The 13,393-nt window shown below is 46.2% G+C and overlaps 1 protein-coding gene across 5 annotated transcripts; it reads right to left on the bottom strand.

The window, feature by feature from the left end:
- Positions 1-308: 308 nt before the first annotated feature.
- On the bottom strand, positions 309-13,393 carry LOC141990576 (solute carrier family 22 member 6-B-like). Of its 5 annotated transcripts, none has more exons than XM_074957926.1 (12): positions 13,244-13,393; positions 12,362-12,427; positions 11,846-12,037; positions 11,414-11,517; positions 10,870-11,024; positions 9,420-9,588; positions 8,160-8,283; positions 6,845-6,960; positions 6,222-6,436; positions 4,516-4,624; positions 3,938-4,141; positions 309-448 (listed from the first exon to the last, which is right to left on the bottom strand). In XM_074957926.1, the coding sequence occupies exons 3-12, from the start codon at positions 11,915-11,917 to the stop codon at positions 358-360; spliced, it is 1,359 nt and encodes a 452-aa protein (XP_074814027.1). In that variant the 5' UTR covers positions 11,918-12,037; positions 12,362-12,427; positions 13,244-13,393; the 3' UTR covers positions 309-357. The 5 variants fall into 5 exon arrangements, with proteins under 5 accessions (XP_074814027.1, XP_074814028.1, XP_074814023.1 ...); XM_074957927.1 differs by having other exon boundaries at positions 12,362-12,422; positions 13,244-13,371; XM_074957922.1 differs by having other exon boundaries at positions 11,846-12,427.

The raw sequence follows: 13,393 nt of genomic DNA, 5'->3' as shown, positions 1-13,393 counted from the left end.
ACCCAACTGGATCAGTGCAGTTTGTTCACACTGGTTTTGCTGTGGGAAGAGCAATAGACATAAGTCCAGTGCCAATGGTTGAGCCAGGATCAGAATCCAGGTTGTCTGACTCCCCGCCCAAGGCTGTGTCCAGTCTCACACCTCCGCCTCATGTTGGCAACCATGGCTTGTACCTTTGGAGGCACAGTTGACTTTATTAGCTTCTCTGAAAGTGGATACAAAAGGCTGACATAACATCTCATGAATACCCCTTGCACAGAAGCAATCTCTGATCCTGAGCAAGTAAAGCATGCGGGCGTGTTTGATTTTAATCTGACTAATTGGTATCAAGACCTAGAATCTGTTTAGTTTCTCCTCTCAGATGATTTCCTTGAGCGGTTCCAATCTGGAAGCTTTCAGCGGAACCTTGTCTTCCCGTCCTACATCTGTAATCACTCTGGACCTTCTCCTATAAGGGAATAAGAAGAGACCCCATGATTATATAACGATTCTGCATTTCTTTTAATCTTTTCATCACAACAAGTCATGACTCTGTAAATAGGGATTAGCTAAGCCTCCCAATAGCTCTGTGAATTACACTATCCCTCTTTTTCTGTGAATTACACTATCCCTCTTTTATCCCCCCCAACCCGCATAATGCAGCATGGACTCAGCCTAGAGGTCCTGGGCTTGTGGTCCCCAGGAGAGCAAAGAACAGGCGTCAAAGGGTCAAGATCACCTTCTCCTTCCCATGTAGGAGTCAGGGTCTTGGCTCGGGCAGGAGCAGGGGGAATGATTGTCATGTCCTATGAATATTTTTGAGTTTTGAAAAATGTTCCTGTCCCCAATTGGGATGAAAAGTCAAAACCTCAAAAATTGTCATAAATCAAAAAACTGAAAAAAAAATCATTTTGAATCAATTAAAATGTTTCATTTCAATAATTTTGAAACATTTTGTTTTGATTTTGACCAAATTACTTATTTAATTTGTTTTTCTTACTGTTAGCTTAAATTTCTGAGCGGAAAGTCATTTCAAACCAGAAAACCACTTTATTTTTGTTTTGAAAATGTCGACAAATTTATTTTAAAGAATAAATTCAATTCACCAACACTAACACTTTCCCATAAACAGTTTTGGTTTTGACGAATTGGCATTTTCCAACCAAAAAAAATTTGGAAAATTCACAACCAGCTCCAGTCCTGGCTAGATGCCAGCTGCAGGGTCCTGATATAGAAACCATTGAGAAGTGCTGATCTAAAGAACAGGATGAGGGAGTGAGAACTGATGGCAATCCCAGCCCTGCCACTAACTCACTGGGTGACTTTGGGCATGTCACTTTCCTTCCCTATGGCCCATACTTTGCATTATGGTAGCACCTTGAAGACACCAACCAAGACCAGGGCCCCACAGTGCTATACAGATCCCGACTGAGATCAGGGCCCCACTATGCCAAGTGCTTCATAGACCCCGACTGAGATCAGGGCCCTATTGTGTCAGGAGATGCAGTCCCCAACTGAGATCAGGGCCCCATTGCGCCAGGCACTGCACAGACCCTGGCTGAGATTGGGGCCCCCTGTGCAGGGTGTTATGCATGTAATCCTTGTGGCCTGAAGCCCTAGGGAGGCGGGAGCTGACTGTTGTGAACAGTTTGTGAACAGGAAGAAGAGCAGTCCAGAGCTGCTTAAGAGCTCCAGATGGACAGGGCACCATGGGATGGGAGGTCTCTGCCAGCATCTGTCGATGAGGAAAGAGAAATGTCCAAATGGAGCAGGCTTCATTTCAGACAGCCCCCCAACCTGAAGCAAATACTCACCAGCAACCACACACCACACAACAAAAACACTAACCCAGGAACCTATCCTTGCAACAAAGCCCGTTGCCAACTGTGTCCACATATCTATTCAGGGGACACCATCATAGGGCCTAATCACATCAGCCACATGATCCGAGGCTCGTTCACCTGCACATATACCAATGTGATATATGCCATCATGTGCCAGCAATGCCCCTCTGCCATGTACATTGGCCAAACTTGACAGTCTCTATGTAAAAGAATAAATGGACACAGATCAGATGTCAAGAATTATAACATTCAAAAACCAGTCGGAGAACGCTTCAATCTCTTTGGTCACTCGATTCCAGACCTAAAAGTGGCAATTCTTCAACAAAAAAAACTTCAAAAACAGACTCCAACGAGAGACTGCTGAATTGGAATTAATTTGCAAACTGGATACAATTAACTTAGGCTTGAATAAAGACTGGGAGTGGATGGGTCATTACACAAAGTAAAACTATTTCCCCATGTTCATTTCCCCCCCCCCCCGCGCCCCTCCCCACTGTTCCTCACACGTTCTTGTCAACTGCTGGAAATGGCCCACCTTGATTATCACTACAAAAGGTTCCCCCCCACTCCCCCGCTCTCCTGCTGGTAATAGCTCACCTTACCTGATCACTCTCGTTACAGTGTGTATGGTAACACCCATTGTTTCATGTTCTCTGTGTATATAAAATCTCCCCACTGTATTTTCCACTGCATGCATCCGATGAAGTGAGCTGTAGCTCACGAAAGCTTATGCTCAAGTAAATTTGTTAGTCTCTAAGGTGCCACAAGTACTCCTTTTCTTTGTGCTAATTTGGGGCATTTTGGTTAAAATATAGTTAAGTTTTGAGTTTGGGGGCAATAAAATGCTATTGACCCTGCTAGGAAATGAAAGGACAAGTGAACAGCACCAGACATGCTGGGTGAGGGGGTCACCCTGACTGACACCACAGTCGGTCACCGTTGGGTAAGGGAGCCTCATGAGAAAAGAAAGAGAATGGCTCCTGCTAGCTGTGGGTTGAACTAAACTGGCTTTGAGATGGTGTACGGTGCAGTGGTGGGGAGTAGAGCTGAGGTGCCTTTGAGGGAGAGACCAGGGCTGAGCTGAGGCAGTGTGTTGGTGCTGACAGGGCTTGGGCTGAAGCTCTACAGAGCAGCAGACATGTATTGGAGGGATTCTGCTGCAGACCTTTCTGCCTAGCAAGCAAAGCTGAAATCAGGCCACTGGAGCAGCCCAGGCAGTACGGCCAGACTCCACCAGCCCCGGGCAGCAAACCGTGATTGATGATGCTGAGAAGGGAAGTGGCTGGAATGTCTGAGCTGCTCACAACTGTGAAAGGTTTCAGAGTAGCAGCTGTGTTAGTCTGTATTCGCAAAAAGAAAAGGAGGAGTTGTGGCACCTTAGAGACTAACCAATTTATTTGAGCATAAGCTTTTGCATCCGATGAAGTGAGCTGTAGCTCACGAAAGCTTATGCTCAAATAAATTTGTTAGTTTCTAAGGTGCCACAACTCCTCCTTTTCTTTTTACAACTGTGAAAGGAGGCCTGAGGCTGGGATTACTGCCAAAATACCCAAGGGAGGGGGATAGTCTTACCTAACTGTGGATTAATTAATTGCTGGCTTTCTCAAGTTAGTTCTGTTGTCCCCTTCCCCCATCCTCATAAAACTTTTTTTATTAACCCCTACACTCAGTGCTTGCAAGTGGGAAAGTATTACCTATCAAGGGTGCCAAGGGTGGTGTATACAGTTTTCCAGGTTTCTGGGCTGGGGCTCAAGTGGGTGTTTACATTTTTTGAAGGACCCGATTGAAAACTGAACCCCGCTCGCTGACAACACCTGATTACACACACGTTCGCTGAGATCAGGGCCTCGTTGTGCTGGGTGCTGCACAGACCCCGGTGAGGTCAGGGCCCCATTGTGCCAGGCGCTGCACAGACTCACACTAAGAGACAGACCCTGAAGAGCTTAAAATCTAAATATACAAAGGGTGGGAGGGGAAACACAGGCGTAGAGAGGGGAAGGGGCTTGCCTAAGCTCAGGCTGGTGGAGATAGAAATAGAACCCAGGTCTCTGAGCCCCAGCCCATTGCCCTAGCCTCTCCACTAGCTGTCCGTAATAGTCACAGAAATTACTCACTGCCTCTCGATGTCCTCTATGGTGTCTGGCAACGGCATGTTACGGGTCTCAGGTAGGAAGCAGGTGGCGATGCCGGATACAACAGGGGCAGCTCCATAGATGATCAGCGGCAGGGAGGGTAAGTACTCACTGGTCATTTGCACAAGCGGGGCCACTATGCCACCCACCCGAGCCAGGGTGTTCACAAACCCCATTCCGGTCTGTCTGCCATGGAGAGAGAACAGTCAGGGACTGGGAACCGGCCCCCAGCTGGGTTTGCCTTTTCTGAGCTACAAATCTCCATGTTGTTTATTCACAACTTGCCTATCTAATCTACTCTCTAACCTGCCTGCCTGCAATGTCCTGTCAGAAAGCAGTAGAACAAGGTATGCTGATTCATTCAGTCTGGCCTTATCCAATAGATTCATTTGGATTTGCATCTCCTAACAGCTGTAGGAAACCCAGTGGCTCAGCTGACCAGAGCTCTTGCTGTCATTCTGTCATTGCCATCTCCTTGAGGTTAATCATGCAGGGCGAAAACTGCAACACAGCCCAGCAGCCCAGGTAGGACTCCATAATGGGCGTTTGCAGCTACATACCTAATCACGGTGGGGTAGAGCTCTCCTGTATAGAGGAAGGCACAGTTGAATGAGGCAGCCAGGCAGCCCTTTCCAAACACAGCCAAAAGAGTGCGCAGGGTCTGCAGATCTAGGGAGAGGGAAAGGATGACATCAGCAGATGCTTCTGGGACTTAGCTCTTTGCACAGTGTGGGCATGCAAACACAGTCTTTAATCTCCCTGTCCTTGAGTTCCCCCCCAACTCTGTAAAAAGAGTCAGTAATTACAAGAGGTTGAATTTTTTTTTGGTCAAAAAGTAATTTCCAAGAAAAATGTCTTTATACTGCAAATTAATTGTTGTCCTGTTTTTTAATGGTCAGATTATATCTCCAGGATGCACCGTGGCCTCCCCATATTATTTATTATTTGTATTATCCTAGTGCCTAGGAGCCCCAGTCATGGGCCAGGAAAGAGAGAGTCCCTGTCCCAAAGAGCTGGCAATCTAAGTATAAGACAAGTGATGACATGGATACAGACAGATAAATACATAAGAATGGCCATACTGGGTCAGGCCAATGGGTCCATCTAGCCCAGTATCCTGTCTTCCGACAGTGGCCAACACCTGATGTTTCAGAGGGAATGAACAGGGCAATTACTGAGTGATCCCTTCCCTGTCATCCACTCCCAACTTCTGGCAGTTAGAGGCTTAGGAGACCCAGAACATGGGATTGTGTCCCTGAGCATCTTGGCTAATAGCCATTGATGGACCTGTCCTCCATGAACTTACCCAATTCTTTTTCAAACTCAGTTATAGTTTTGGCCTTCACAACATCCCCTGGCAACGCGTTCCACTGGTTGACTGTGTGTTATGTGAAGAAGTCCTGCCTTGTGTTTGTTTTAAATCTGCTGCCTATTGATTTCATTGGGTGACCCTTGGTTCACCATGGGGCAGCACAAGGAAACAATGAGACACTATTGGCAAGCACGGTAGGGTGTGGTTTCAGCACACCAGCAGCCTAACCACTGTCAAGTTTTTTGTAGGCTTCAGAGCAGAGGGAGTTTTAAGCAGGGTTTTGAAGGAGGATATGATCTTAATTTTGCTGATGCTTACAGGGAACTTTTCCCAAGCATGAGGGGCAGCATGGGGGAAAGCACAAAGGTGCTTGTTTGAAAATGTAACAAGTGGGTGATAGAAGCTGATATCATAGACTGATTGGAGTCGATCTTTTAGTACTGAATGAGAGCTGTTAGGGCAGGTGGGGATAGGTTATGAAGAGTCTTGAGAGTGAAGACAAGTAGCTTATATTTGATATGATAAGAAGGGACCAGTAAAGGGAAGCAAAGAGATGGGAAGTGGTGAGTCATGGCAGCTGCATGGCATTATGGGAGACGTAGTCTGGCTAGGGACCCCAGCATTTCAGAATTAAAATTTGGATGGGGGGAAGAAGTGCCATGGGTGTTCATTTTTTTACTGAAAAATTGAAATGTTCTGTGTGAAGCTGATGCCTTTCACATAAAACTTAATTTAGCCAATCCCCCAATTTTCTGTTGAAAAACAGTTTGAATGAAAACATTTTCAACCACCTTTAATATACAGACGTTGCTTTTATAGACTATTCTTGTAACATTACTCTCGCTGTATCTTGCGTATATGCTAATTAAATTATATGTATGCTAAATGTATATACATGCTAATACATGCTGATTAAAATCAGAGCATGCAGATTGATAGTGCACCAGACCTCACCTTGTGGCACAAATATGTTGGCCAGGATTGCAAGCCCTGCTAGGATGAGAGCAGAAACCTGGGTGACTCTCCGGCCAATGAAACTGATCATGAAGAAACCAATCAGCTTTGCAGGGATGTCGACAGCTCCATATACCACCTGGATGAGGTAAATGCTGACCCCAAAATTCTGCAGGTCCATAGCCAGCCCATAATAGGCAAAGCTGGTGGAGAACCTGTCATTGACGGCACAAAAATGCATGGTACAATGGAAAGTCTGCAGAGCGCAGTACCTCCTGTTGCCACTGGGAGTGCTGTAAAATGCTCTCTGGCCTGGGACTTGGGAGACCACAGTTCAATTCCCCTGTGTCACAGACTCCCTTGTCTGACCTTCGGCAAGTCACTTAGTTTCTCTGTGCTTCAGTTCCCCTTCTGTAAAAATGGGGGCAATAATCCTACCTCTGGTCTACTTAGATTGTAAACTCTTGAAGGTAGGGCCTGGCCCTGTCTCGTCCTACTGTACAGCACTAAGCACAACAGCGTTTGGATCTCAGCCGGTCGTACCATCATAACAAAAGCCCCTGGTTTATTTTCTGCCCTTCCACCCTCTTGGCCTCCCTCTGCAGCTGAATGAACCCACCTACCATACGAAGCACAGGCACCAGGATACCCTGCGTACAGACGGTGTGCGCACCAGATCGGCAGCTGTGTGGGTGGACTTGGCTGCGGACATTTCTTTTTGCAGGCTGGCTCTCAAGTCCTGTGGGGAAGAGACACCGGAGAGTTTATATCTTTCCCCAAATCCTTGGTTATTTAAATCCTTATAGTTATGACTTGGGGTATTCTCGCTATCCGTGTAAACACCCAGGGTCTGGAGCTGCTGCAATGCTGAGTGCTGTCACCGGCCGAGCCAGTCTTCAGGCTGCAGTACCCCTGGCCACCACTGGGAGATGCAGGTAGCCGAGGGAAGCGGCAAAGAGCAGGAAGGGCAACTTCCAGTGGGGCTATTTCAACGCAGAGCACAGGCCTCCTTGTTTAGGGCACTGTGCAAAGTACTGAATGCCTCCTACGGATTGGAAGGACGCATCCTATAAGGTCTCCCATTCTAACATCCCCTTAGCAACCTACGTTTCCAGACAGCAATTAATGTGCTAGATTTCTATGGGGATCACCCTGTCAGTACGCCTGGCTGTCTCTTTTACTGGAGTTGTTAAGGCCTGGATATGATTTTTTTGGATTCTTTATTGCTATTGTTTCACAACAGCTATAGCTGGACTCTATGACTTGATTTCTGGGCTTGGGAGAGTGTATATTTATTACCCTCTTGGCACCAAGTGTTCATGTGTCCCTGTCTAGAACTGGACAAAATGTTTTGGCTGAAACTTTTTTCAGTGAAAAATGTAGATTTGGCGACATCAAAAAAAATTGCAAATTTTTGTCAATTTCACCAAATTGTTTTGGAAAATTAAGAACAAACAACCACCCACCAAATTGAAGTGTTTTATTTTTACATTTTTGAAATGAAATGTTTTGATTTTTTTATTTGAAGCAAATTTTTGTTTTGAAATTTTCTTTAATTTTATATAAATATTTTTTGTAAATGTTAAAAAATGCTCAAATTAAAAAAGCGTCATTTCATGGTGAATGAAAATTTGGCCTGAACTGAATATTTTCCCTTTCGATTTGCCAAAAACTTTGAAAAAAATTGTTTTCAGTTTGACCTGAAACAATTTTTTTCCACAAGTTTTTGGAATTGCCAGTAACCGAAAAAATCCATTATTTGCCCAGCTCTTTCCCTCTTTGTGTGTGTGTGTGTTCCCCCTCTGGAGAAGGGGTGTATGAGTTCGCTCTATGGTGTGTTCGTGTGTGTAGGTCCTCTCTCTGGCAATCACGGGGTGAGAGGCACGCAGATAAGCTCCATGTATTACAGCCTCCCTTTTAGCCTATTCAATTCCTCACCTCTACGCTGAGTTTGTCCCCTTCTTCCTTTCGCCCATTTATTTGTGCCACTTTCTGCAGCTCCTTTAATGCCTGGTTCAGTTTGCCGGCTGTTGCAAGCCAGCGGGCCGACTCTGTGAACCACCTGTTTGGAACCAAAAGGGCACATGGTAGCCAGCTTCCCCGCAATTGGCCTTGGTGCAGGGCAGGGCTGATGATGACCCCATGTGGTGACACCAGGAAGTGCAGGGTGGAAAACCCAGGGGAACCCCCGGGGCTGTGTTTGTCCAGCAGCTTAATAAAGAATTGCCTGTATGTTCATTACAACAGGATACTTTTCACCGTGAGAAACACCAAGACTCAGGACACCTGGGGCTCCCAACCTATGTATGATACAGAAAGAGTCTGTTGCAGTTCAGGTAGGGTGACCAAATGCCCCGATATTGTCTTATATACACAACTATAGTACCGCCCCCCCCCCCAAAAAAAAGTGTCCCAATTTTTCACACTTGCTATTTTGTCACCCCAAGTTCAGGAAACATTTCAAAACTCCTCTGTCTCTATGTGCTTAGAATAGATGCAGTGTTCAGGCTAAAGGAGCAAGTTGAGAAGCAGTGTGGTCTAATGGATAGGATACAGCATTAGGAGGCAGGGCAGCTGGGTTCTCTTCTTGGCTGTAGAACTGCCTGTCTTGTGACCTTTGGTAAATCACTTCCCAGCTGGTTCTCTGCCCAAAGATCATCTGTTGCATCTGTAAGCATGTCTGGGCAGGAACAGTGTCTGTACAGCTCCTAGCCTTGGTCTGTAGGGGCTACCATAATAATAATGGTCTTGTGAGTAGGACACTAGCTTTGGAAACCTAGGTTCATTTCCCTGCTCTACCACAGATGCCCCATGTGACTTTGGGCAAGTCACTCCATATTTCTGCGCATCAGCTCCGCAGTCTGTAAAATGTGAATAATTACTCTTCCCTTTTCTATTTAGACTGTGAGCTCTTTAGGACAGGGCCTCACTTTCAGTGTGTGTCTGTCGCACCCAGCACAATGGGACCCTGAACTCAGATGAGGCCTCTAGATGCTACCATAATATGAAAAATCACAATCAGTGCAACCTCAGATTGGGACCCCCACTGTGCCAGGTGCTGGACAGACATACAGTGAGAGACATGCCCCGTGTCTGAGAGATTACAGTCTGAATATCTTCCAGAACCCCTTGGTCCCCGCAAGGGATAACAGGGAGGTCCCCATGCTGGCAAGGTTTACAAGTGGGAATGACACCTACCAGCCGTAGAAGAAGAAGATGAAATAGGGCACCGAAACAGCCAGCTGCAGCCAGCGCCAATCTGGGATGACATAGGCTAGCCCAGCCAGAATGAACTGCCCGATGCTGTAACTATATCCTGTCACCATGCCAACTGCTGCCCGGAGTTTAGTGGGGGCCCACTCCACAGCTGCATGATGAAATAAAAGGGGGAAGAGCGTCAAAGTCCAGAGAACACCAATCCCAGCTTTCAAAGCCACCTGCACACCTAAATCCACCCCCAAACAAGTGAGTGGAATTTTAGCAGAGCAGGGAGAATAATGGATTTTTCATTCTGGTGGCAACTTCAAAAAGAAAAAGGGGCCAACCATTTTGGGCCAACCAGAATTTTTTTTTTTTTTTTAAATTTTGGGCAAATCAGAGAGTTGAAAAAGGTTTCATTTTGGGTTAAATTAGCTGTTTTGTTTTGCCTGTCAACAGGTTTTGTCATGTTTTGGAATTTAAAAAAAATATAAAATTCAAGGAAATTTTGAAATGAAAAGTCATTTTGAACCAAAAAAATGAAAACGTTTCAACTTTTTCTGATTTGTTTTTGATGTGAACAATGTGGCTGAACCAACATGAATTCATGAAATGTTTTATGGAAAAAAGTTTCAGCTCAAAAATATCACCCAGCTCTAGACTGCAGCTCTTTGCAGGGGGGGACTGTCTTTTAGTTCTGTGTTTAAAGGGACTCTAGCACAATGGGATCCTGACCCATGACTGGGGCTCCGAGGTGTGGCCACCTTGCTGGTCAGACTATAAGCTGTTTGAAGGGTGAATAACGCCTCACCTAGCGTCTCTGTCACATGCATTATATTGTAATGCTCGTTCTCCTCAACATCCTCTTTATCTTAATGTAGGAAGATACTGTTATGCTGGGGGGTTGGAGCTGGTGGGCATAACTGCCACTTTTCATTCAGGATAAAAGTAAGAAACAATCAAGCTCCTTTATGGACCCAGATATCTGAAACAATAGGATCCACCACCCAAAACATAGGCACATAGCAAGGCTTGAGCAGATGCTGAGTCATGTGGCCCATGGGGGTTCCTTGGACAGTGATATAGCACACAGGGCCTGGAGCATGGACTGATGCAGTTGTGTGTGTCTTTGTGTGTGAGAAAAGCAGCAATAACAGGACAGGTACAAAGAAGCCTGTGACACAGCCAGAGAAGTCCTGGCAGTGTGACCCTGAGAAAACACTAGGAAGGAGAGCTTTTTGGGCAGAGTGTTGGCTGGAAAAGGGTTGGTACAGTGAGCAAAGAAACTGCCTCCTGTTGTTTGTTTCCTGCTGTGAACAGGGAAACAAGACATTGTAAATAACCAGGAACGCACCAAAGAAGTACCTGGCTTCATCATCAACTTCTCCTCTTAATGGAAACATCCTGTAAGACCCCAAAGGACTTGCTGCTTGCTTGGGTCGGTACTTACAGAGGGACACGCAGTTGAGGTTGATCCCCGACAGAGCCATCCCAGTCAGGAAGCGGAAAACGCAGTACATGGCAAAGTTTGATGAGAAAGCAGCGCAAGAGCCGGTGATGGCCATTTGCAGACAGGACCAGATCAAGAGTGACTTCCGTCCAAACCTGTGGCAGAGAAAACCAAGGCTAGCTGCTAACAGGCAGGATAGGCTTGTGGCTAGAGTGCTGAGTCATCACTCTGGGGGAAACAGTATGACCCCCATCACTGTGGTAGGGCAGTGCTACAATCCCCATTGTACAGATGGGGAACTCAGACCCAAAGAGAGTAAGGGACTTGCACAAGGTCACAGAGGAAGTCTGTGGCAGAACAGGGGCTTGATCCCAGGTTTTCCCAAGTTCTAGGTGAGTGCCCTAACCACTGGGCCATTTTTCCTCTCTGATTATAAGTGCTGGTAAAGACAGCTGGAAACTGTTAGAACTGGGCCACTACCCGCCCCCACCCTGCATTCATCTCCTGCACCCTACCTAAGTGAAGTGACAGACAGGCGTCTTACTTGTCAGAGAGACTTCCAAACACAATCGCTCCCACCAGGACTCCCGCCATATAGATCGACTGAGCCATCTGTTTCAATGTCCGTGAGCCACACACCAGATCCCACTGCAAGTGGGAGAGAAAACACCATCCCAGTGAGAAAGCATGAGGGAGACAAGTCCAGCGAACTTGGTCATAGTGAGGGCCCCAAACTCTGACAAGGTTTGTGATTTACCTAGCAAAATGTGGCCCTGATCTTGGTCAGGATCTGTGCAGCACCCAACATGGTGGGGTCCGGGGTGTCCAGATACTACCACAATACTAGTCCAGATCCTTATCTGGCAGATATCAAAGTAGCTCTGTTGGTTTCAATGAAACTATGCTGGTGGTCACCAGATAGCAATCTGATTCAGCATAGTCACTAGCCAGTCATTGCCAGGAGACTCTTTCTTACCTCGGTGATGATGGTGGAGGTGAAAACACTCTTGTCATATATCCATCCATCCATACAGGGCTCGGTGTCCATCTCAGTCCCATTGGTTGTTGTGGCATTTGGGTCTAGGAGCTGCCACTGGGCGGAGATGAAGCGGAGACACTTCTCCGGCTGCTGGTTCCCATCCACAGGGATGGAGATCTTGAGGAGCTCCTGGCAATACAGGAGGTCAGTAAAGTTGTCATCACAAGTGTAGTTAGCAACAATGGCAATATGGCAGTGGTGCCCAGGGGTAGCAGCGGTAAAGTTCTGCAGGATGTTGTGGCTGGCCATCAGTAATATTGGCAGGACCAGTAATGTGACATGGATACTTTGGAAACGGCCCATACTGCCGACCTGCTCTAAAAGTTCTGCAAAAGTCATGTTGCCCCAGACCAGAAGACTCTGACACCTTGAATGTGCTTGTTTTGTGAAATAGATGCACACCCAAAACAATGTGCAGATGTAAATAAAGGAATGCCACTGCTGTTTACTCACAGATGCGCACAGCTTTGTGTTTGCTTAGACATCCACTCCCAGTCTTGTCAGACGCTGCAGTCTACTCTGGAAAGACAGAAAGAGTTGCAATGGATCTAGCAATAGCTCAAAGTGAATTCCTACAACCGAGCGGCCGATTTGGCTGCATTAAGGATCTGCTGATTAAATAAGCAGCTAATCAGAATATCCATGCAATTAAACCAGATGCAAAAATTCTAGGTCATTCCGTGCACAACTAATCCACAGTCTCTTTTGGCTACTAGACAATTCCGAGTTGATTGTGAATCCCAGAAGCCCGATGGAGCAGTTTGGTTGGGAATGCTGTGCCTACTTGAGCTCCAGGTCAAGAAGTAGATTGTTCAGGGTTCTGCTGCACTTTTAGTTAATCTTTTGTTGGGTTTCGTTTGTTTAGTTAGGCAAAGTTCCCCTTGGTTTGGAGGGCTTAATGCAAAAAGAAAACTATTTTAAGAGGAATTTTGGAGAAAGCATGTCAAGGGAGAGCCAGGTAGAATATGCCCTTAAATCTGAGTTTTCCAACCCTGATGTACTTTGCACTGTGGAGCAAATCTTGTTGTGTAGATGGCCATTTTGGAATTTCACATAGCTCAGCGGGAGTTTCCATGTATCTATAGTGCAGAGGGGCAAGGTATAGAATTGAACTCAGCTGTCAATGAAAGACATAGGGCTATGCTGATTTACACCACCTGGCCTAGCTACACAAGCATAAATCTGGAGTCACTCCCCTTCAAGCCCCTATTTAACAAAACCAGGGAGAGTAAATGAGCCAGATCCTCCGCTGGTGTAAACAGGCACAGATCTACAATGGAGCTGAGAATCTGGCCCCATACAATTAAAATATAAACCTTGGTAAAATAGACTTACCTGCTTCCTATGTTGCTACCAAGCAATGTCTTTAATAGGCTACAGCTGCTTTTCTCTGTGGGTCAATGGATCATACTCTCACCAAGTAAATTGTCCAGAAATCTTACTGGATCAGTGGAGATCAGGCTATGACAGCAACACATGAGGACA

Source organism: Natator depressus, chromosome 7, assembly GCF_965152275.1.
Source record: "Natator depressus isolate rNatDep1 chromosome 7, rNatDep2.hap1, whole genome shotgun sequence".
Lineage (NCBI taxonomy): Eukaryota > Metazoa > Chordata > Testudines > Cheloniidae > Natator > Natator depressus.
The sequence above is the reverse complement of the archived record's forward strand: the minus strand, read 5'-3'. Positions and strand labels throughout refer to the sequence as shown.

Excerpts from the sequence above, each read along its gene's own strand:
- LOC141990576 (XM_074957922.1), bottom strand. The coding sequence starts at position 12,247 with ATGACTTTTGCAGAACTTTTAGAGCAGGTCGGCAGTATGGGCCGTTTC. Across the intron at positions 8,284-9,419 it reads ATCTTCTTCTTCTACGGCTG|GTGGTTCACAGAGTCGGCCC; the intron begins GTAGGTGTCATT and ends GGTTCCAAACAG. Across the intron at positions 6,961-8,159 it reads GGGACAAACTCAGCGTAGAG|GACTTGAGAGCCAGCCTGCA; the intron begins GTGAGGAATTGA and ends TCTTCCCCACAG.